This window comes from Struthio camelus, chromosome 7, assembly GCF_040807025.1.
Source record: "Struthio camelus isolate bStrCam1 chromosome 7, bStrCam1.hap1, whole genome shotgun sequence".
NCBI classification, from domain to species: Eukaryota; Metazoa; Chordata; class Aves; order Struthioniformes; family Struthionidae; genus Struthio; species Struthio camelus.
The window spans coordinates 2,991,382-3,016,792 of NC_090948.1; the positions used below are offsets into that span (position 1 = coordinate 2,991,382).

Sequence of the window (25,411 nt, forward strand, 5' to 3'; positions counted from 1 at the left end):
CGTGATTGGTAGGAGGGCGATGACGCCAGAGCGCGGCCGAGCCAATCGGGAGCGCGGCGCCGGTTTGATTTCAAACGGACGCGCGGGCTGACGGATGAGTCGGCGGCTGCTCGCCGGGTGGGGCAGCCCCGCTGCGCTCCCCCCGCCCCCCGGGTCGTGTCCCGGGGGCTCCGGCTCGGCGCTGCCGCGACCCGACCCGACCCGACCCGACCCGGTCTCCGCCGCTCCCTGCTCCGCTCCCTCCCCACCCCCCCCCAGTTTAAATGGCGCCTTCCCCGCCCTTTCCAACGGCCGCCGCGGCCCCCAGGCGCGGGGTTGAGCGCTTCCCTCAGCGCCTGTCAGCGAGAGGCCGGACGCGGGGCTGCGCTCGAGTCCCCGGCTGGCACCTCCTTCGCTACTGAGGCTTGATTCGAGCCTCGTGAAAGCGCTTCAGGTCAGTAAAACAGGGCCAGGAGCGGTTTGGATCACCTCCGCGTAACCTGGGCAGCTGTGTTTTAGAACTTGACTTAAACGTTGATAGCTGCTTTCTGCGCCAGTCTATCGGTAATCAAGGTGAAAAATATTTTTACAGCCATGAAAAATGAGGGGTTTCAAAGAGGTGAGAAGAAGGGAGCAAGGAGGGGAGGGAGAAAGTAGCAGTAAAACAAATATTAATATAGTAAACACGGCGTCATCAGCTAAACGGTTATCTTCGTTTTTGTGGAAGAACTGAGCCCCGTTCTCCATCCCCTGCCGGAGTTCATTGCTGGGAGCCGAATTTGAAAATCGGGAGGCTCAGGACAGACACAGTTTGTAGTTCTCCGTGTTTAAAACCCGGGGTGGGGGCGGGGAGGCCTGGCAACTAGTCAGGCCTCCGTCCAGGCAACGGCCCTTAACGCTGCAGGAAGGTGGAAGAGCAGTTCCTGGACAAATCCAGCGTCTTCTCTGTCCTTACCCTTGCTCTACCATACGTTTTTGATATCACCGCTCTCCTGTATTCTGCTAATCTTAAAACCATTCTTGTACTAGCTCCCTCTTGTGAAAAAAGCAAGATGCTAAGCGTTTCAGTTGCCTTATTTCTGCGCTGTGTCCTAACTTCCGCATTTCCATTTTCTTTGTGAAATAAAGCCTATCCAGCCCTCTCTGACATTTGTCAATAACACAGGAAATGCAGGCTAAACATTTTCTCCCTCTGTAAGCAGGCTCCGCAATACAAGCGGGCCTGTATATAGCTTGAGTGAACACACAGAAGTCATAGATCATGACTTGATATGCACGAGTTAGTATGTCTTCTAAGAGAGATCCGTATGAGAGGAATACTCTTGGAAAATAAGTGGAGTTTCACAGCAATTCTTTATGCCTACCAAACGGAGACCAAAATTTTTGGATAATAGTTTCGTTTGATTATTGAAAGAATACATTTTGGTACCTCGTGTTTTCTAGATAAATACATATTTACATGTGTATCAATACCTGTATATGTACAAATGTATTTTTTCTTTGCTTAGTTGCTAAGAATCAGGTGCACCCCATGCCATGATGCATGGACTGACCTGTGCCTTTAGTAAATGTCAGTGCTCCTGTGGCAGTTTACTTATTGATGGTATAATTTAAATATATAAGGTTGTAAAGGTTTTTTTAAATGTAATTTGAGTGAAATTTAGAATCTCTCTGCAGCAGATTGTATAGTCTTTTAGCATGTTTGTATAAATCTAAAAATGAATCTCCAATCAAGGAGATCAACCTCCTGGTATTAAAAATAAGAGAAAGCCCTTATTTTGAGAACAGCTAAGGAGAGGAAGTTATTTCTGAGCCCTTTGGATATAGACTCAGATCAGTAAAGGTTTTCCAGACTGGAAAGCTGCTTAACTTTAGCCCTTTCCAGAACACACAAGATATATTTAAAAAAACAAACAAACACAACTTTTAAAAGATATTTGTGCAGAAAAATGCACAGTTTAAGACTGTGCTAAGGCTATATATTTTTTTAACATATTCAGTTCTTTCTCCAGTTTGAACATATGTACCAGTAGTCTGGGGTTACAAAATATGGGCCCCAAATATTTCATTTTTTTCTCCAGAGCTGCTCTATGTGATGCATGAGACTAAGTTTTTAAAAGCAAGCTACATGCTTCCTCTCCATTTGCAGATCCTTTCTGATGGGAGTCATGAAAAATCCTTGACCTCTGTAAAAGAGATTAGGAGTGCTGCTATTTCACCTGCATGCAACAGTTTTAGGAAAGAGTACTTAAATAACTAGGGAATAGACAAGAGATTTGCCAGGCTGTTCAAGAAGGCTCAGCTGACTGAACAGTCCTCCCCTCCCTGGTAGGCCAGCATCGAGGGAAACAAGGAGCAAGACTGGTCTTTCGACATCAGTTTGCTCAGCTGTCTGGAGCCTCATTTTCAGGCGGTGGTTCCACTGAAACCTAAGCCAAGCTAACCTCTGGCTGTTGCCAGAAGGATAATTAGAACTTCAGGTATTTAAAATAAGCACAAAAGAAACCTAAAGTACTTTCAGGAGTTAATAATAAATTGAAGACGAGGAACTTTGTCTACAGGCTATATTTGAAATGAACTTCCTTATGTATATTATGCAGGGTGTAAATTTTTTCCTCTATCTCCTAATCACCAAACAGAAACTGATAACTATTTAACACTGAAATGTGGCTGTGGTCTTTTAAGGAGACTAGAGGAAAAGCATCCTAAAGGAATAGTGTGGGCTGCAATGTGCACTGTATTTTTAATATACAGCATATTATCAAAGACATGTCAAGCTGAAACATTTTGGGTACTGTACTCCATCAAAAAACAAACCTTATTTTTACCATGACTAATTTAGAGCAGAGACAGCCTTTTCTTCAACTCCTTGCTTTCTACTGTCACGTTTTATCACTGTTTCCCCTCACCCCAGACTGGGGGAAGGGGAATCGGAGTGAAAACAGACAAATTTTGGAATGTCTGACTTATTTTTTTAAATAAGTATGCAGTAGTGAGATATGGAATCTGGTGACAACATTAACTCCAAGTTAACAAAGTTATGTGTGTACATGTGTGGGGAAACAGATACAAAGGGAGAAAAGCCCTTTACAAGGTCACCTAATATTTTGTGCTACAGGGGATAGAATTTTAATATTCAGATCTTTCACAAAGCAGAACTTCCTTTGATATTATTACTTTTTATTTAATCATCTAGTTCTTCTCATCTATTTTATGTTGTATGATGACTTTAGGGAACTTTAGATGTGACAGAGTTACATATAAGCAGCTTTTTAGATGTTAAGCTTTTTCTTTTAATTTAGAATATTAAGTCATGAACGTACACATTAAAGTTGTTGTAATAGCTTTATGCTACTGGACAATCTTATATTTAAGTGTAAAACATTCAGAAGACTCAGAATTATAACAAGGGGAATCATTGCCAATAAACAAGATATCAAGGCCCAATCCTCCTTGGGTGTCTTTACAAGCATAGTTATTCCTGAACTATGTATCTAAAGTGAACAGTTTATACCAGGAAAACTCTTTGAAAGCCTAAGTCATTCTAGTCTCTACTAGTCCATCTAATCAAACTGAGCCGGACAGCAGAAGTACAGTTTTGCTATTATCATTGAATAAGCACTCGGCTAGCATGTTATATTAACAAGGGCTTTGATGATTCTGTAGAAAAAATTAGTATTTTGCTGTATGCCACTAATTTTATATTCAGGCATGATCACATTGTGGTGTATTACTGCCCTTATCACACAAAATTGTATCACATCCCTTGTGAAAAATGTCTCTGCAAACAGCAATACCTACAAGAAAATGCAAATTATAAAGGTTTTGAGTGTGGCTTTAAATCTGTCTTCAAGAGCAACAGTAGTCTCTTAAATAATGGACATACAAATATTTGCAAAAATAGAACTATAGTAGGGGAAGAAATGACATTTTCTTCATGACTTAAATTTTCTCTTAGGGTACTTTTCTACCTGCTAGCAGTACAAGCCAGTAAATAGATTTGTGTACAATTTGAAGTAAAACTGTCAGCTTTCAAAAGTGTGTTGAAAAAGCTTTATATTTTAAATCAGTCCTTGACTCTCCTTGCCAGTTATTTAGACATTTTTAACTTAACTCACCCAATCAAAAGCTAATTGGGAATAGATAACTTCACTGAGATTCACCAGTGTGAATCTGAGCTTTTTCAGGGCTTATCAGTGGAAGACTGTGACACAGTAATATAAGGCTTCTAATCAGGAAAGCATACTGGGGCTGAAGACTTGTGCCAAGAGTACAACACACACATTTTTAAATTAAAAAACAGAGAAATTAATGTCTTAATTCCTCATTTGAAGAAGACCTTCATATAAGATCATTTGTTCTAGTTTCTAAATAGGCAGTTTGCAAGCACTTGAGTGAGTAAAGCTTATTTCCCACAGATTTGTATAGTTACTTAACTGACAGTCTAAGAAAGAACAAGTACAGTTAAAGCTCTTTCTGGATTAGGGCTTTTATAAGGTAGACAGGCCTTAAAGAATATAAGGCACGAACTCAGGCAGCAGCTTTAATATTAGTAAAGGAGCGTCGCCGCTGATCAGCTGCCATTTTTAGAAAACTGAATTACCTTTGAAAATGCTAGCTGTCTATCAACGTAGTTGTAATTTGGCCAATGGATCCAGATGATAGCAGGGAAAATGAGCAGAGACACAAACTGCACCATCATGATAAGCTTGCTTCTAGAATCACCAAAACTACAAATGTTCAGACAGAATTACACCTGGTAAGTGATGGTTAAACTACCAACTTGTAACAAAAAAGTGCTCATGTAGATGCAGTTAGCGTGAATACACTTGTAACTATCATCACATATCAGCTCTCGATTTTGTTTCTGAATTTTTCTTAGGTACTCTGAAAAATATGTGCTTCAGGCTATTTACCTGTGTCAGGCAAAGTGTAATAATTAAATAATGGATTTCATGATAAATCTCTGAAAATTTATGTTTTGCTATCTACTCCCTTTCTTATAATGGTGCCTTAATGCACTGACACATTATTGCACCTAAGATTGTTGAATGCTTGTATTCATAGCACAGAACCTGATTTTGACAAATTATTCCTATGTGGCAGGAATCTGCATAAGTTTATGAACAAGTTGGGTATGTTTTCCAAAACGGTTCATATTAAATTCAAATTTAATAAATGCTTTGAAATAATCCACGTCTCTTTCTTTTAAACGATAAAAGTGCAGAGTGTAACAAACTATCTAGGGAAACAAACTGAAAGATCAGACTTCTTCATATGATGTAAAGAACTAACTATTATTTTTAAAGCAAAAACGTCTGGCTTTCACAAAATGAAAGTTGATCTTGAAAACTAACTTTCTAATAGCCTGTTTTCACATAAAGCCTTCCAAGCCACAAAAAAAAAAAAATGACTGAAAAGCAAAGTACATACTGTCATGATGAAATTACCATTTTTTTAAAATGTAAATGAATGCTGTGCGGTCTTTTATCTGGGATTTGGAACTTACTTATTATTTCTATGTCTGTATTAGAGACTTGCATATTATAAAGTAGTCTCTTTACATAGATTACTGACCATCCTGCAAAAAAACCCACCAACCTTTATTAAAGTATGCAATATCCTAACTAACAAAAAAGGAAAGCAATTCCATCTTGCTACTCCCTTTGAAATAGCTCATATTTGATCCATAGGCTGTCACACAGTTACCATAAAAAAATTAACTAGAAACTATTTGTATACAACGTTGAAGAGAAATACTTTAAACTCAAAAGATTCTGTCACGGGACCGAGATATTGTGTTCCCAAGAAGGGAGGAACATAATCTTTTGCTCAGACCATCAGCAAGCCAGCCAGTCATAAGCTGCTCACTGTCTATTGCGCTGTAATGTAGAAGGACTGGACCACAGTCTATTCTACTCCACCATTTCCTAATAAAAGACCAGTGCAACCAAAGGCACAAATTGAGCTTCGTAATCTGATACCAGTGCAAGTGCGCTAAATAATTCTTTTTCAAACTCTTTTCAAGAGTAATACAGTATTGCTTTTCTTTGTGAGCGTCTTGTCTATACAGCATGAAGTAGCTATAAAGATCTTCATTTGTTCATTTTCTGTTTGTAAATACTTTGAGCGTGATATTCATGGAGACAATGGAACAATTGTTAACTCAATAGAAACAGTTAAAAGAAAAACTGACAATTTGTGAAAAGCACTTTGGAAGTCTTCACCTGATAATTTGTTAATTCTTATACTCTGTGCAAAGTAGCACAGAAAATGTATAAAAATCATTAGATGAAAGCTTTTACTAAAATAATACCTAAATTACAACATAATCCTTTAATACATAAGGTTAAAAACACACACAGTGAAGTTAATTTGCTTGAAAAACTCTCAGATGCATTGAGCAACTTCCATTATTAGGGAAAGCTTAGCTTAGATTTGACATACGTGCTCTATACAGAAAAAACACATCTTTAATCTTGCTCATTCTCCATTGTTTAAATAGCCTATTAAAATAAATATTTGAGGGGCAGGTTACAATTAAGATTTGTTCTTTCTAAAAGTCTAATTTCTAAAAATGCAACCGTCTTCAGCACCATAAGTAAGTTGTGAAACACCAAACCTTCATAAAGAAACACTAACAGTATGCAAATATTTATTTGTAATGTGTAGAAGCAGAAAAAACACGTGCAAATTCTCATCAGATGAGACAAGAAAAATAAATAGCTCAAGAAGCACATAATGACAAAATTGGGTCTTTAATTAAATAAAATCCACATACATGAACAGGATTGCAAGTTACAGGTTTCATGTTTTCTGTATAGTTGTATTATTTCTGTATGCCAGTAGAATCTTAGGATATTTGTTTCTCAACTGATTTCTCCAGATCTTTCATTAAAATGGGACTTTTAAAGAGAGCAGAGGGTATCTGTTGTGAGAAAAACATTTCTACTGTTTGAACCTTAATTATACTGTCACCTTCCCACTGAGATCCCTTCCTCAGTGGATGTTTTCTTTTCCTATTTGATTCCAACTATCAATGCAGTATCCAAACAGCGACATGTTAGCTACTTTAAGGAGATGAGGACCAAGTGATCCCAAGTCTTTTCTGAAACTTCAGATTTGGTTTTAATAAAAACACTAACTAACTGTGACTGGCTGTATGGTTAGCAAAGATGCTTTTTATTGTTCATCTTTAATACAGAAATAGAACAAACAGAAGCACACTAAGATGAACACATTAAAAAAAATCATTCTTTTTGTCTCATAGCTTGTAATCCCCATTATTTAACTTGAAAAATCTAAAAACAGTGATACTACGATATTTCCAGACAGAACCTCATTATACTAGGAATTGTGCAGATCCCTCATAATCAGTAATTTTGAATATAATCAGTAATTATTTTTAAGCAATGATTGATTAGGCTATAATAACAACTGATTAATTTTTTTTTTAGTTTTCTATTTTATGAAACCACACAAAGGTATCTGTCTATTCCCACACAAAGCTAGCTTCCATTGGGCTCACAAGCGGTGCGTCTTGATAGGTGCTAAAAGTATTTGATGCAATCACACAAATTATTTTATCAGCTTATCTGGCATTCCAAGGAAAGGAGTAGCTGTGACATGTAATGAAAAATAGTACTCTTGATTTGGTACTATTTAGTATCACATTTAGAAACAACAATATTTTCCTGAACATTAATTTCATAAAGGCTCTTGTGTATTTCAATGTGGTATGTCTCTATATTTAAAAATCATCAGGCAAATTCTTGATCAGTAAATATATCTTTTCAAGAAAGCAGAGACATCTCTTTGAGATGCACATAATGACTGCAGCTCTTGAGAGCAGCACTTTAGTACAGTTATTCTTGGCAAACGTTGCTACAATTATTACTGGATTGTTCAATTTCTATTACAAAGTAGCATGATTACAAAGAAAAATGCTCTAAAAGGTTAACATACAGTGCACAGGAGGGACATGCACAAAATAAAAGTTCTTCCAACTTAAGTTTGAAGAAAGAATCAGAAAATTCTCTACACTGTAAAAGCAACTTCCCAAATGTTAAGAATACCAGAGGAAATGGGGCTAAAGGAGTTCAACTCGATATTGCTTCATTAAATCGTATTTCACAAAAAATATTGAATCTTTTCTAATCTCAATGATACTAGCTTGACATTAGGAGAGTAATCTCCTTCAGCATAGTTATTTCTGGTTTACATCGGTGTCCCCTGACACCTGTTACAGCAGTAGGCCATCTTGATTATTCGTGGTACATGAGGTCCAATACAAAGCCTGTTGAAATTAATGAAGAAATTGCTATTAATTAGAGCGGGCTTTCGATTACTGAATAGTGACACAGTTAAAATTTAAGCTACTAATTTGTCTTGGTATGATACCATAGCGTATCACAATACTAATACACTTACAGGCAAAAGAACAGAAAAGTTTGTAGTCCCACGAGTGGGGGGGGGGGGGTGTCTCTCTCCTCTCACCTCTTCCTATTGCAGTTTCATGCAGAAAGTGAAACCCATTCCTGGGCTAATTCATCCCACGGAGTAACCAGCAAAGCAAAGTGGTGCAGGGTTGCCCAGCTCCTCCCCACCTCTCCGGAAGGAAGCGCAGCCCACCCCAAGCCCTTCTTCCACGTCTGCCCCACTCCACTCTCGTACTCTGCTGGAAGGAAGGAATGGAGGAAGGGCATGATCAAAGACAAGGAGTCTCTGTGCTCGTTTCTGTACAAATACCCTGGAGGAGTAACAGTTGTTGAGGTACTGTAGGGTCAGAATTTGAATCATTAGATTTATACTTGTAAGGGAAGACTGCGATGGGACTACTCATGTCATAAAGGTCTGTCATCCTACTTATAAACACAGTTTGGGCATGTTTGGCCTTCAAATTGCTATCATGACTTTATATGCACTTGATATGCCCAATGCTTCAGTTACAACATGAATCAGAATATTATTTCTGGAATAACTGCAGAGTATAAGTACTGAAAAATTGTTTATCTAGATAATGGATTTCAGCTCCTTCAGAATACTTAAATGAACACACAGTATGGGAATGAAATTAAAAGATTTAAAGAAAATAATAGAGTTTGAGAATAAAACAAAGCTTTGTTCTTGCATCAGAATGTATTAGATCTTGCAGTTTGCATATACAAATAATTTAGCAACATTCACTGGCATTAAAAACAAACACAGCAAGATCAAATTATAAATGTAATAAAAGAAAATATCAGTAGCTGGAACTGTATAATACATACATATATTATAAAGATTTGACAAATTAAATACAATTTGGTTATACAGAAAAGTTTCAATAACTTTACATTGAAAATGATGTTAGGGAAATGAAAACATTCAAAATATTGAACACAGGTGGTCAGGCTCATTTTAAAAGTTTAAAAAACTGATACATAAAAATACTCTAAAAAACACTGGTAATTACAGTATGCATTCTTCATTAAGGCCCAATTCAGCAAAGCACTTAAGGGATTGCTTCAGGAGCAAAGAACCTACGGTACTTAAATATTTTGTGGCATAGAGATGTCGTAAAGCAAAGGCTTAAATGCTTAGGTGAACTGGAACCTATCTTAATACATGAAAACAGACAGTCAAGTCACATAGTGACCAAAACCACATACAGATCAGAAGGCAAAATTTCTAATCACTATTTGGCATTTTAAAGTAATTCCATGCAACATAGGAAAAGTTAAAAGAAAATTCATATGACTTTATCTAGATATATCTTCTCAGTTACTAGGCTGCTGCAGTTAAGTACAACGGCCCATTGACTAAACACAAAAAGTGGAAAAAAGCATCTGAATTATTAATAAAGTCATTACATAGCTAGATGTATAAATTTAGAAATATATTCTAGGTATTTCAGTTTCCTCTTACACATTTTAATACGGTTAGCAACTAAAATCAGAGTACCACTTAGCATTTGATGTCTCGGCTTACCTCTTCTATACGTTGTTTAATTAATTACACATTGCTGCCTCTGCCCTTCTGGGGGTTCCCTAGTGGTAAAACCTGTGGGCGCCTGGAGCCCTACTGCAGTTGCTGCAGCCGTGGGGTTATGGATCTCCACTAACATCACACTGTGTTGCCAGTGAGCTGCAGAGGTTTGCTTAATGAGGCAACTCTTAATATAAGCTTTTATTTAAAATCCCGAAAACACAGACCCAAAAGGCTGTCCGGTAGACATAAATTATTTTGAAATGTAGGCCAAATGTTTGGAAAAATCCTGACTTTGGGATCTATTTGGGCTGTAAAATACACTTTCCTGGAAAATGTTGGAAGTTTCTTTATGTTATTTCTATCGTCATCTAACCTCTCTAATTCTCCCTGTTCCACAAATGATCATACTGAAAAGCCCGCCATAGTGGTTTTCATATTGAATTCCACTGTTGGCTTTTTAAAATTTTATAAAATTTTAGCATGCAGTAGTAATGTAAGCTTACTTAGCATTCTTTTCTCTAGTCAATGTTTTCTGCATTGTGACTGTAGCTTCTAACAGCAACTCATAACAAATGTTTAGTCTTTAAACAATCTTTTTTCTTTAAGTGCATAATTTACTGTACAAATAAATACAGAAGTGCATCACTGGGAAGACAAGAAGCAGTAAGTGGCAGTGTTCAGAACAGTGTGCTTAGAAATTTCTGAACTGCACCTTTTCCATTTAGTATGAAATGGAAGTATGAGCATCTTCCTTTTCCTCTGCTTTGTTACAAAGTATGATGCTATTTAGTATGAGAGAGTGAAAATGGTCATGGGATAAAATAGTGCAAGAACAGCAGTGAAGTGATCAGTGTAAGCTGCTTATTTTAAATAAGGCTTTTTATGTTTGCACTGAAAAAATCCCAATCAATTGGACAAGACAGAACTATTGCATATTAGTCATGAAATTAAAGTACATATTCTCATATTTTGTGCTCACTAATTCATATAAGCATTTTAAAGAGCAGAAAAGATATATTTAAGTTACTCAACATTCAGATGCCCTGTGATCTTTTTGGATTTTCCAACCTCCAGCAAATCCAATTCAGGACTATGATAAAGATTTTTTAAAATTTATTTTACCAATTAGATTATCAGTAGTACTTTCAGTAAAAATATCAAATCTGTGGATGCTACTCTACCTTTTTCTCTTTCTCCATTTCTCAAAGAATGGGGAATCTATGCACATGTATATAGGAGCTTTCTATCAATTTTTGATAATGGCTATAAAGCCTCTTGAAGTAGACAAGTTCAGGTGCAGCAAAATATACTCTTCTGATATGCAAAGTATTCTCCAAATATTGTACTCACATTATTGTACTCCTACATTGATTTAAGCTGCTGCAATATTTAGGAAAGAACAAAATAAATGGACTTTGAAAACTATATTAAATCAAACAATTCAAATCTATATTTATACTGATTCTGTCTTATTGACAGTAAGACTCAAAACAGAACCACCACCAACCCGGAGGTTCTTCAAAACAGATTTTAGAAGCAGTTATATTTGTCAGTTGGACTGTACATTATTATGACTGAAGAGCCATATTCTGCTACCTTTATCATTAATAGCACTTCACTCGATGAACAGTCTCTTGACCTTCACTGAGACTATTTGTGAAATAAATTACAAATAAGCATGAGTAGGTTATCAGAACGTGCCCCCAAATAAAGACTATTTTCATTTGCCGTTGACCTCAGTGGAAAAAGGTTTCTGGCCAAAACACATTTAGCTAAAACATATATACCACAATTCATTTTTCTAATATGAAATGTAAATCAGCTACGTAAAGTTTCAAGAATTGAGAAATAACATTATTGGTAAATATCTGTAAGGGGAAAAATGCAAAGAAATAAATCTTCAAGAATTTACTGTTATTTAGAATAAAGATTTCTATAACATCTTAGAATGATATACTGTATATGAACATTATAATTTGCTTTTAAAGATATTTATATTTAAGAAAGTTTTATACAGCAAATGCAACTTTTAGAGCAAACACAAGGTCATATTTACAGTAAAAGTCAACAATCAGAATAACATAAAATAAATTAACAGAATATACAACTATTTATACAGACAACTTAAAAAATAAGGCAGGAATTTTCATTTGAAATTAGCATAATCAGAAAATATGTCGATGAAATCTTGTACCACTCTGTAGCAGAATTCATACTGTTCCTGAAAGACAATAAAAAGATATCAAAATGTACTTTCGTTGCATAGTATGATTACATTTGAGAAAAATCCAAGTGGTAATGCAACATGTTCTAGGTTGGACCGTTACAAGCTTGTAACAACTATTGCTCCAACTGAATCTGCAATTAATTTAAATTTCCTCATTTCTGATCACTGCACAAAATATTTGTGTAGCAGTTGTCTCAGCTTCCGTGTCTCCGTGCTCCTCTCCTGGCTGGTTCCTGGCCCTGTCCTTGCAATAAGGTTTGAACCAAAGACAGGAGAGCCGAGGACTTCAACATGGATTGCATAAGCAGAGTTAAGGTTTTATCTGAGCCATAGCACATTTGACATGAAAGACCCCTCTGTCTCACAGTCCACTTTTTAACATGGGAATGATGACATCCTGACTCTGGAAGAACCATTAACCTGCCAGCTGGGCATTCTCGTCAAAGTTATGAGTTTCCCCTTTATGAGTAAAAGTAGCTGAAACCTAACCTATTTTTTGTTTGTTTGTTCGTTCGTTCGTTTTAATAAAAGCAATGATGCCTCTCTTTCTTGTCAAATAAAGGCTGATTCGTGGTCTTCAGTTAAAAAGATTTGCCTCAGCTTTCTAGGTGATAGCTCTTAAAATGCAAATTAATTCTCAAACCTGTTTATTTAGATTAATAAGCTGCTTAGTGTACCTGGCTGTTACCCATCTCTCCAAAGCAAGTAACTCTCCCTATGCATTGTCTGGGGAGCCCTGCTGTTTAACTTAGGGCTATAGTTTCTGCTGTAAGGCTCAGAAGGTAAGCGGTGACGACTCTGGCTAATCTCTCATCAGGCTTGTTTGTTGATTCCGATTACCAGTACCCTCTCTCCTCCCCGTCACTGGCTGGAAGTCATACACTCACTGGGCTGCCCGGCATCAACCTGTATTTTAACTTCTGGATTGAAGTTCCACTTTTAAATGCTGTCTACGTGCATTATATTTACCCACATCCTACACTAGCCCACTGGCTAGTCCTCTGCATCCTAAAGGTGGGACTTCTGGACATACATGCTGATATGCCTCATATATGATCTGCTGGCCTACAAAACCCATAACAACGTTGATATTAAATGAAATTGGCATCTGAATCTGCTCATACTGGAAGCAGAGTCTATCAGAAGCCTTTCCATAGGCTTTCCACAGGCTCAGTTGGGAACATCGGTTGCAATTACACCTATAATTAGCATTATTAAATCAGAGAGTCAGAACCCCAAAAGATACATATTTCATCCTTGTCTCAGTGTGACTGCCGATAATCCCCTTCTGCCCTATCCGTAGCACGCAAAAAATACCTACCTGAAACAAGTATTTTGAGATAACTGTTTCTAAAGATGTTTCTAACGGCTGAATGGAAGCTGCCATCAGACTAAAAATATGAGCATTTTTACATATTTACCAAAAAGGTACATCTCCAGGAAACTCTGATGTTCACTGAGTAAGGAAAAGTGTCTGCACCAAGTTTCACATATTATTTGTAGATGACTTTAAACAAGTCAAAAATATCTTTCACGTTTCAGAGATGAACTACACGCCAGTTTAAGCATAGACGTTTTTTAAGGTAAGAGAAAACAACTGATACATAGCTTAAAAGGCATTTACACTTCATATGTTTGTCATCAGCAAAACTCGGAAAGGTTTGGGCTTTTTTTTTAAACCATCACACGTTCCTAAAAACCACAGAACAGAATGTTTAGTCAACTTGTATTTTTAGAAACTGTACTGCAAAGTAAAATACAGATTTCTGCTAATACCGTATAGATACCCAGCCATCATACATAATTTATTTCAACCTGCAAAAAGCTACTTTGTTCTCCTCCCACAAGAATATTTACAAACACCCATCCTTTGACAAAGATTGTTATTGTTAAATATCATACCAGTGTTTGCACCATATGTGGTCTTTGCAGCCTTAAGCTCTTCACAGCTTGAAATACATCTAAGAGCCCTTCAGCCTTTACTCGTTCCAGAATATTGCTGAGTGCTATGAATGTACCTGTTCTTCCAGCGCCAGCACTGCAACATAAACATATTTGCTTAACGCACAGTAGGATAAAAAAGGTAAAAAAGAGAAATAATAGTGTTAGAGAATATCCAAATACTACTATTAGCCAAGTTGCTCCTCATTTTTGGCAATTTTAATTGTTGCAGCTTTGCTAGACAGGAGCCAGAATTAATCAAAATCAATTCTGAGTCAAGGTGGAACCAATAAAGTCTCGTTACTCACAGCTTATATACTCAAGTGAGAGATTCCAGAGCTGGCTGAGATAACACAAAGTATACAGCTAAAGTCCGCAAGACTCAAATGATGAAGTGGCAAAGCTTCTTCTTTAAATTTAAATTAATCTTCAACAACAACAACAAACTTCTGGTGCTCTCACACTCTGCTTTTGGTTTTACTGTTAATGTGACAGGAGCATAATCTTTAGACTTTTAATGGCAAAACTTGGTTATAATGCAAAGAAGCACTGTGTGATCAAACTCACATATTTCAGGACATGATTTATATTTCTTCTTCGTGAACAGATCAAAAGCATTTTATTATTATTATTCCAAAGTGATTGATGGAAAATGTCATATCCAACTATTAGGGTTTTAATGACTGTTATGAGCTAAACCATTTCTTCTCAAACAGAAGCATTAATATATGGACGTACTAAAACAAGATTACGTATGAGACTATACTAAATACAAGAAACTAAAGACAACTGTTCTGCCTCTAACTTACTTGACTATGACAAGAAGTCTGATATAGTCCAAAAGTAACTACAGTTTCTTGTGTTTAGTATGTTTGACTCAATATATTTTGTCCTTACATCTGTTTGAGATAATGAATCTGCGGAAGCAAAATATATTTGAATAACTGTTATCTCATTTATTATACCTAATATCATAGCCAGAAAAAAAGTTTGCTTTCTCTCTCCTAATCACACACTTGTTGGTATGGACCAAACAGTGACTGTGCACTGGTAGGCAAATAGCTTTGATAGGGAATAGTTATTAAAAACGGGGTGAAATTGGGAATTTGGTAATCAGTGGTTAGATGAAGTGGAAGGTTCACTGGATTGCTGAACAAGGATACATACAAAATTTATTAAATTTAAACTTTTAATGTGTTTTAATCATTCATAAGCAGATGAATCATAATAACAAGTCATTGCTTCTACCTTATTTCCATCAAATACAGAAAAACCTTCTAATGAGCATGGCCTTACAAAAAGATTAAGTGCAAATGCATGTATCCTCAGCTGGATACATAAGAAGTCTGGGGAAAAAAGGAACAGGTAAATGTATTGGATGTGTTATTCCCTTTAGACAGTTACTTTTATCAGATTAAAGACAAATGCAACATTTAAAAAGGTTCAGATTTACTTGTAATTAGCTAATCTCTAGTAACCATCTGAAAACCCTGCAAGTGATGCATTCTGTAATAAGTTCACAGCTACAAAAAGATGGAGAAATAAAGCTATAAAGTACAGGCATATTTGAAAACCTGTACACTTAGATCATTATACACGGTGCTTATTCACTTGTGTGTAAAAGAGGAAGATATATGTTGCTTTCAACTCCAGTTTTGATACTTTTTTTTATAAATTTAAGAATTTTTAATATAGACGCATGGAGAACTAAACTGCATTTGAAATACAGGAGAAGAATACACGTTGTCTCATTGGAATACCACACTCTTCTTACTCACTGCTCTCTTTCTGCCATCCTGTCCCCCTTTTTTTAAAGCAAGATAGCTTCTTTAAATTTGACTCTCAAAACTTCTTTTCCTGAGGCAGAAAATTCAAAGGCAAAGGACAGTCAGAAAGAGCAGAGACTAGGCGAAAGAGAAGAGAAAGTAAGGATCTTCAGAAATCACAGCAGACTTGGGCAGTCTATTAAGGAGAGCTGAAAGGCAGAGACAAGGACAGGCGAAAAAGCTTAGGCAAACAGAAGGCAGCTAGAGACACACACTGGAAGAGAAGGGAGCTAGAACTGAGTAACAGATTGCCTTTGCATTCTGCTGGCAACTCAGTTAGCAAAACCCCCAAACGCTTTAGAGTCACACCTTCGTTCTACATAACAACTATCTTTGTTAGCAGTTCCTCAAAACTTTCCTAAGCAGTTGGAAAGAATGAATAGGGGTTTTCACAAGTTCATGTGAACACCGAAAAAATCGGTCTTGGACTTGAAATGTGCTTACTTATTAATACATTTATATTCACTTATTTTTGAAGACTGGCATGACTTCATGGAGGAGGTCAAATAACTTTCAAAACCTGGGATGTACAGGCTCTACAGCTGGCTACGGGGGAGAACTCTAAACGTTAACAGTCCTGGCACATTTGGTGCGGTTCGGGTTTTCATTTCTTGGTTCATCGTTTTAAGAACGATGGGAGTTTAAACACGGAAGCGTCTCTTGTGGGCGTTCTGAAACCCCGGTGACATTGTTACTGTGAACTGTGATTGTTTCGATTGTTTGGAGGGAGATGGCAGTAAACAAACTGTTGCTAAAGACATGATCAGAAAAAAGGAAAGAAAAGATTGTACTGATTTATAATAAATAAAATATCTTAAAAGCAAGGTATGATTTTTCAATTAGGAAAAGGCATAATTTTTCTTTTATTTCTTTCTTTCTAAGTCAGCAGATGTAGTTCAAAAAGGGAAAAAGATGAATTTAAATGACTAATAACCTCACCTCCCCCAAATCCTGGAAAACATTTGAAAAAACACAGAAAAAGCCCAATACATACATATATTTTAAAAAGAACTAAAAGAGATGTTCTAATAAAAAAAAAAAGGACAGTTTAGGAAAAAAAAGAAAACTCGGCAGATGACAAAGATATATTCTAGTCATAATGTATCAAGTCATACAGAAGCTACCTCTTAACATTAATTTAAACATCGTTTTCTCTGTCCTCCCAACTCCTCCTTCTATCTGCTTTTCAGGTCATGGGTAGATTTTGCCTTCAGCTTAGATTAGCGATGTATTTTATTCTCCTGATAATTGGTAGAAAAACAACTGCATTTTCATCCTGATGGAACATTTGAGCACTATATTGGTGGGATGTATTTCAACATCACTTCTATAATCCTATAACATTATTTTCCTAATCACAGCGTTTAATAAACTCAGGTGCAAGACTACAATTCTGCAAGAAACTAAGGCACTTGTTTACTCTCTATCCATTAAGGTACTGAGGCTTAACAAAGTAATTTAGCAATAGTCGAGTCATAAATCCTTTACCTAATCCTAATTTATGGGGGTTTTATTGTTTGTTTGTTATTAAAAAGGAGACCATCTTCTCCCTCAAAAAAGAAAACTGCTATGACAGCAACCAGACCGGAGGAAAGGGAAGACACGGTTACTTAGCTAACGGCAGGCAGAACAGCGGCGAGCCTTACCTGCAGTGCACCGTGATCGGATGGTTTCCCGTTTGCTGCTGCTGCTTTTGGACAGCTGCGATCAGGTCAATCATCCCTTTGCCTTCAGCAGGAATCCCAATCTCTGGCCACCCGTGAAAATGGAACTGTCGGACAAGCCTGCTTTGCTTCTCCTGGTTACTCTACGCGTGCACAAAGAACACATTTTATGCAGTTATTGCTTCAAAATGGAAACGCACGTCTTACCTTAAATATTCTTAATACTAATTTTGCACCATTATGATAAAGGGGGTAATTTTCAACCTGATCCTTAATATATTAGTCCGGCCAGCCTCAGAGTTCTGTTTCTTAATTCCCTGTGCAGTGTGCTGATAATTTACCCCTATAAATTTCCTTTTGATTTGCACAGCTGTTTCATTTGAGTAGTTCTAAGGATATATACACTTAAAGATTATCATTTTCAGTATCAATCGTTTATGACTTTTCTCATCCAAAGGAACAATCCAAAGTGTCTGTAAAAAAAATTCAATTCATGAAATTCACTCATCTTTGTTCAACACCACAGGAAATTTAAAAATTATTTTCCTATATTAGCCTATATGTTTGTTAATTAAAAGCAGCCCTAAATGGGTATTTCTGTCACGCTAATTTTGTCACACAAGCTGAATGTTACATCATTATTTTGAATATAATTACAACAGGCTGGTTTCGAATTGACCTTACTAATAGTGTTAAAATACTAATGTTAAATAAAGATAAGGAAGAAAAACAGAAAATAATCTGAGATAAGACAAAAAGATACCACTTTAACATTTGTGCTTCTTCTTGTGAAGTGAATAGCAGTAGTTGAATTTTCTGATTCTGTGTTATTTAGCTTTATCGTAGAAATTACTTCTGAAGGGAACAAGACTGGAACCTGTTCTCATAATGGATACGTGAGTTTGGTGGAGAAACGCACGTGATTAAGAGAGCTTTCCGCTTACATATAGCAAAAGCTAATCATTCTTACTCTTACGCTTCTTCAGACAAAAACCTGTGCCTGGCTAAGCTGCTAAACTTTAGAAAGAATGCAGTTAGCACTAGACAGCTTTGGACGCACAAAATCTCTTCACCTTGTTAGCATCTAACTACCCTGAGATTTTTGCTTGCTGTTTCCCACTATTGCATTAATCACAGCGGATGGATGCAACATTAATTTTCTCACAGTTTTACTACAGGTCATGAACTCTTGCAGAAGCTAAAGACCAATATCCTACAGCTGAAACTACATGGTCTTTGCTGATGCTACGAGCTGTCGTTAGGGGACATCTACTGATGAGCAAGTTTGATGCCCAGTCTTTTGACACTGTTTTGCACCATACAACTTGGAACACTTGACCTTTCTGGGGAAAAAGGCTTGGTCAATCCTCCACCCCACCAGCTCTGCAGGTGACGTTCTAACATATTATTGCTTTAAATATTACTGCTGTAGTCTAGCTGTCTGTACTTGGGACACTCCAGCACAGTAAGTTAGTTACTCAGATGTTCTTAGACCTACAGCAAGAGACATTAAGGATGCAGGGTTGTAATGCAAAAATGTTGCTCTTTGGATATGAACTAAAATTGTGTTACTTGGGCTTTAAACACTTTCCAATATAGCAGATGTCAAAACATAGACGAGAACTCTATGCTTCATGAAGCAGAGTGTCTATTCATGTCTTATCCACCCTTACCCATCCCTCCTTCATAAAGAAATACAGAGCACTTTACATTTAAAGTCTTTTGCTTTTCATGTGCCATGTATTTAAGTGTATAATGTATGTATAATGTAATCACTATTTACATGTACAATTCTCTAAGCTTTCGCAAAAAAAAGAAAACCTTTTTTCAAAAACAAAAATCTCCTAAAGAGATGCAGGCCCAGAAGGACAAAAACAGCTTTGAGTGAATCAGGCCTGTAACAGAGAAACATAAATACACAGCTGGTAGGCAGAGGTAAGTAATGTGCTGTAAACTTCTTCACAGGGTTTTAAAATGTTGAATCCAATTTTCAGCTCTATATGGTATAACATGCAAGAATCACAACAACCACAACCTCCCCCAAAAAACAAAAAAACAAAATAGCCACTTTGATCAAGGGCATAATTTACAGTCAGAATTTTGCTTAGATTTTGTGTTTAAGCAAAATGTTTTATATCAGCTTCCACTCCATTGATAAAATGTCAGGTGAAGACTAATCACAGCTATCTAGATAGAAATTCCAGTATTTAAGTAATCTGATTTGTAAATGCCTTCCAATGCAAAAAAGACCAAACAAACCCAAACTCATGTAATTTTAACACAATACCTGATTGTATGTAACTATGAAGTCCCTTACACTTATGGCATCTAAAAGAGTGTCATTCTTTATTTCTACCGTTATTTCTCCGTGAGTCACAGAGCCCTCTGATGGCCAGTACTGGAAGCATTTTTCCTGCAAAATTGAAAGAGAATTATAAATGTTCCTTGAAAGTTTTTCCAGTTATCCAATTTTTCATGAGTCTCCAATATAGGAGGGGTCATAATAAACGTGTTCCAAATACTTTGGAGTGAACTGGGTAATAACCCCTTGGTTTATATAGCAATAAAATATTTCCACAATATAGGCCATTAGGATAAAAGGGATTCAGAGGTTAGGGGTAGTAAATATTGCTTTATAAACAGATTACTATAAAATTAACACCCAAATGGGTTGTAATGTTTTTAAAAAGTCTCCCAAAAGCAAACACCACCTCCCAGACCCATACTGAAACATGCCGACCGCAGGGGCAAGCCCTCAATCTTCAGCACTGCAGCAGAGCGGGATGTAGGATTTCACTAACGGATGACAGAAGAGAGTATTAGGTGAGGTTCAGAATAAGCCACTGGAGCTACATGCTGCCAAAACAGCGAGGGAACCTGTCAGGAAAGCTGTGCCCAGCTATTCTCCAGTCCAAACCAGCTATCCAACAGGCGTCCGCTTCAGGTGTCTACCTGGGTTGTGCCTTTGAGCGCAGACGGGGCCCGTTTACAAAGCGAAATTCTCAGTAGTTTAGGTGGATTTTCTGTCAGTTCAAGCAAAAGAAGCAAAAGTGGCCTATGCCTCAGAGTGAGGCAGCAAGTCAAAAAAAATCTTCTGTTACTAGGATTTGCAGGCAACCAACAGTTTATCTACCAATGACGCTTGTATTTATTGCATTCTAAAACCACGAGCAAGGCTGACAACTGTTAATGGAAACCGCTTTGCTCGAGAACGAGAAACCGCGCGACTCACACCTGCTCCCTTTCCTGAACTTCTGTGAGCATAACTATAGTGTGACACTTCCACTCCCAAACCATTCGCCAGAAATCCTCCACGGTGTGCGGCAGCGGTCCTTGCGTGGCAATGAAGTAATCCTTCTGGCGATAGCCCTGCACGGAAAGAACACTCACATTTATACTACGAACCGTTAGGCTCGTTTCAAGGCTGGGGCGTTATTTTCAACGAGCCTCCAGAATATAACCCCAGCTTTATGCAAGCAACTGCGCCCCTCAACAGACAACTGATCAACGTTTTCAAAGCGTTATAAGTTATGGAAAGGGAAGTAATAACAAATATGTTTTAGTCACTTCCCTTATTCTAGGGAACGGAGTAAGGTAGAATCCAGTTTTAGATGAGTCCAAGAGATGTAAAAATGTTAAAATACTTAAAAGCATCCCCTTGGATTCATATCAGTTTTTACAGGACAAAAAAAAAGTGAAGTAAAACTGAACAAAGAAGGTGATCAGCCACCAAAGCCATCACGGTACTCACTGGACCACTCTTTTGATAATCATTTTATTCTTAAGGCTTTTTTCTTTTTTTAAATAGCGTCAATGTTGGGAAAAAGAGAGAGGAACAGAGACATAAAAAACTGGATGAGGATGAAGCCTGAACTGCTCCCTTGCTTAGAGACAGGCTGCTGCTGTTTTCAAGCAGGAAAAGCTAGCAAACCTTGCATGTGAGTTGCAAAGATCTGCCTCGTGGCCTCCACCAAGCTTGGTATGCAGATAACCGGGTGTTTGGGTCCTGGAAGCTGTCAGGCCCCTGCAAGAGCACTGCTGCCCCTCAAATGGAGCAGAAGAAAAAGCGACTGAAACACTGCAAGTTTTCTGTTACAGCAGAACACTGCCCGACTCGACAGGTAAAGTGAGTCTGGGAAGCGGTCTAGTCTGCTGTTAAAATGCCAGACTAGGAGAAGCTCTTTGAAGAACCGAAGGAATATAAGTAACGAGCGACAGAAGTTGATACTTGGAAAGGCTATGACACCGTTTCTCTCTGAGCGCTACTTAAACTGGTAAGTTTAAACAGGCCGTTTCATAATCTGAAGGCTACCTCAAACTCCCTGCACGCGGTTGTGGCGCAGAAGCTACAAAACATCCGATTCTTGCTCGCTGCCAGAAACGCAGTAAAAAAACACCCAAACTCTTAATGTAAAAGGCACAGTCATGAGATAGAGAAAGACACATTTTTGATACAACCTTTTTAGGTGAACCATGAGAGTATTTGTATTCTAGAAGCGTGCTTAAATCACGGTTAAATTAAGCATTTCATTCCAAAAGGAAGTTAAAATAAGGCTGGTCGTTGCATATGACGAGGTTTCTATCCAGCTAACCCTTGGGATAATTTGTAGCGCACGAGATAGGAATGATTACGCAACATGAAGTGCCACCTCGAAGATGCCACCACTCCAGGCTTCCCCTTCCCTTCTGCCAACCGGGTGCCTGAAGTTAGATGATTTGAAAAACACGTATGTAACCAGCAGTTTGAAATTATTCCTAACGAAAAGGCATGTGAACTGCAGAGGAATGTCAGATGTTAAAGCCTGGGGGCTGGGGAAGCGCTTGAGAGCATGAGATGAACACAGTGATAAGGCAGAAGTGACCCCACTCTAATCATGCTAGAAAATAGCTTTATTCTGATTTTACTGGAAAAGAGGACAATCGGTTCCTACAATTCCCTGTCCAGGTGGGTTCACCTTGTCCACCTTCAGAAAAGATGATTCATAATTCTGAGTCATACTTGATGACTTTTTACGGTCATGGCTGAAGGAGTCAAAATCCGCAGTGCTAGATAACTGAAAGGGTTTTACCACGAGAATATTAAAGACCGTTAACAACTGCAGTTACTGGCCTTACTACAGAATTAACATATAACTCACTTTTTGAGCTACAGTTCTATTTACATACGGATGTGATCTTCGTAACGAGTATCCAAGATCCTCAATCTCTAATAGCGTTTCATTGCTCAAGGATATAATTAATTCTCATATTTAAATAAAACTGAAACACAATAGATGGTGCTGCCCAAGCTTCCAGCGGCAAGGCAGTAACAAAGTCGGGAACTAAGCCAGGTCTCCCCAGGTAAATCAGAGCTCCCAAGCACCATGATACCCTCTTCCCATACTAAGTAAGCAGGTTTTTTGCTTTGCAAGTCAGCAAAGTGCATGCTCAGTATATTTGTTAACCTGCGTGCAGATAACGGCACAGTTAGTTCCATTACAACTGCTAGTTGTAGAGCTAATTAATCTGTTGCACTGTTTGTTTTTTAGGATTTAATAAAAAAAAAAACTTCAGTTTATAAATCTAACCACAACAAGAATGTGTAAATTACATAACTATTTAAACTGAAATTGAGAACATCAGAGTAAGGTAAGAAATGCACTCGGAAACGTTCATAAGCAAAATCAGAACAAAAACATCTATGTTCTTCATAAGCAAAGGTGACAGTGCCTCTTCAGCAACAGCAATATATTTGACTTTCAGTTTAAATAAGTTACAATTTTCATACATACATCTATGAAGGATGCATTGATGTAGTCTGTATACTCTTGACCTCTTTTCATTGACAGAATCACTCTATTAAAGTCATCTGAAAAATAAAAGCAAATTCTTTCTTTTGCTAACTGTACGTTGACTGCCCCATTATTACGTTTGTGAAAGAACAACAACAACAAAAATAATTGCGTCTGAAAGCCAGAAAGAATGACTTAAAGGTCTTATCCAGGATTTACTAAGCGCATGGGGTTTCTGTTGGTTTTCTGTGTATGGTTTTCCATTCACACAGGACACGTCCAGCAAGTTTGGAAACTTTCACTTTCACATGCAGACCTTACAGCCTTGCTCAAGACTAGGCAGGGAATCACAGCAAAGCACAGAACGCGTGGCTGTTGAAAAGGTGGAACTCTCAATTATTTCATTCAGACCTGAAAAACATCTGAGCATAATGTATTTTTACACTGAGAAAGTAAAAAAAAAAAATAATGCAGCAAAGCCAGAATTAATCGCTTGCAGACATTTTGCAAGGACACCGAGATGCTGCTGTAACTCTCAGGTAAGTGCTCCAGAATCTTTAGAACAGGCCTGCCTGCAAAGGAGGCGGCAAAGCCAAAGGGGAGGCTAACGCAAACCTGTCCTGGCGAGAACAGAAGCACAGCTACCAGGCAGGGCAGTACCACAAGGTTTTGAAAGGACGGGACTTATTACCGGCAGAAGAGTTCAGTCTTTTTCTCTAGAAAACATTTCTAGTAATTATTTGCAGAACTCCAGTTTCCAAGTCCGGGCTCTGCTCTCGAGTTCATCCCAACACAGGTGCAATCTGATGCGAGAGGCGTTGTGCATCATATACTGCTAATTTTTACTTACGACAACATTACAATAATCATATATTGATAACACTTGTTTCTACAGATACAAAATCGATCTTACATGGAATAATCTGGATGACTCTAGCTTTTTTCATATTTGCTGGAAGATTGCCAGTTCTCATGTTTTCCTTCATTATTCGAACGTTTGTTAATTTCTGTAACAAGACACGCAAATTCGGGTAAGGACTAACTGAAGCAGAAGTAGTAATTTTTGCACAGTAAATGTCGTCAGAAGCTCTAAAGTAACGCAGGGCAGTTAAAGTCCGAGCATATTCCAAACAATGATCACAGAAAGCCAGCAGTTTGGGTTTCTCCATTTGGGTTTTCTCTAAGCAGAAATGCTAGAGAGGCAGTGCAGGACCTGAAAACTCGCAGCAATTCGCTCTGCAGCCCTGACTAAGTTAACATTTCTGTAAATTAGGCAATCCAGCTCCATTTTCCAGCATTATCTGCTCTGGCATCTAGCATATGACCAGAAGAATAGTTCCATTTTACTTTTATAATCAAAAATGAATGACTGTATATTGGAAAAGCTTAGTAAAACGATGTAGTCTTCAATAAGCATTTCTAAGAACAGAAGGTTAGAGCAAGGCCCCAGGAATTGTCCCCACAGGTTCCACTCATCACAGGCACAGCAGAAAATAAACAAGTTGTTCAGTTTGGAGAGGCTCCTTGGTTTTTTTTGTTTTTTAAGGTCATACTCTCCCCATTTTTGAGGTATCTTTTTGGTCGAAATGTTGAAATCTTAAGGCAAAGGCCTTCCATACTCACTTTAAATTCTTCTTCCAGCCCTATTTTGACAAGATTTGGCGCTGTACTGTGTGATGTTTGTAGATGTTTTTCTAAGGATGACACATCTAGTTCTGTGTCACCGTAGAGGTAGTATTCAAGTAAGGCTTGATAAATGAATGAGTATTGCATCTGCAATGAACAAAAAACAGGCACATAAGTATACCGAAAGGAAGGAAGTGAAACTGTATCACACTTGGCACTTCCTCTTCTCTCATTTGGTTGACAACCATCAAAACGGTTGAAGCTAAAACAGGGTTTTCTATTATATCACTCACATGCCATACAATTCAATCCTGCTATGTATGGGAAAAACATGGACGCGACTGCTAAATTAAACGTGCCTTATGGTGGTCTTATCACAGCCCTAACTTGTCTGTATCTTCTTCCCCA

The 25,411-nt window shown here is 37.7% G+C and overlaps 1 protein-coding gene and 1 long non-coding RNA gene across 16 annotated transcripts in view; one reads left to right on the top strand and one right to left on the bottom strand.

Moving 5' to 3' along the window:
* The first annotated feature begins 27 nt into the window (after window positions 1–27).
* On the top strand, window positions 28–18,155 carry LOC138067914 (uncharacterized). Its single transcript, XR_011142356.1, has 2 exons — window positions 28–433; window positions 17,478–18,155. It is a non-coding gene; the product is annotated as an uncharacterized lncRNA (long non-coding RNA).
* Window positions 9,235–25,411, bottom strand: part of PTPRE (protein tyrosine phosphatase receptor type E) — a 97,178-nt gene continuing 81,001 nt past the window's right edge. For all 15 annotated transcript variants that reach the window (XM_068951437.1, XM_068951443.1, XM_068951441.1 and 12 more), the window contains 8 exons: window positions 25,001–25,150; window positions 24,291–24,384; window positions 23,378–23,454; window positions 20,841–20,975; window positions 19,894–20,019; window positions 17,589–17,749; window positions 14,078–14,213; window positions 9,235–12,169 (listed from right to left, as the gene is read on the bottom strand). In XM_068951437.1, the coding sequence (XP_068807538.1) occupies window positions 12,095–12,169; window positions 14,078–14,213; window positions 17,589–17,749; window positions 19,894–20,019; window positions 20,841–20,975; window positions 23,378–23,454; window positions 24,291–24,384; window positions 25,001–25,150 (954 nt within the window). In that variant the 3' untranslated portion in view covers window positions 9,235–12,094. The remainder of the gene's footprint in view (window positions 12,170–14,077; window positions 14,214–17,588; window positions 17,750–19,893; window positions 20,020–20,840; window positions 20,976–23,377; window positions 23,455–24,290; window positions 24,385–25,000; window positions 25,151–25,411) is intronic.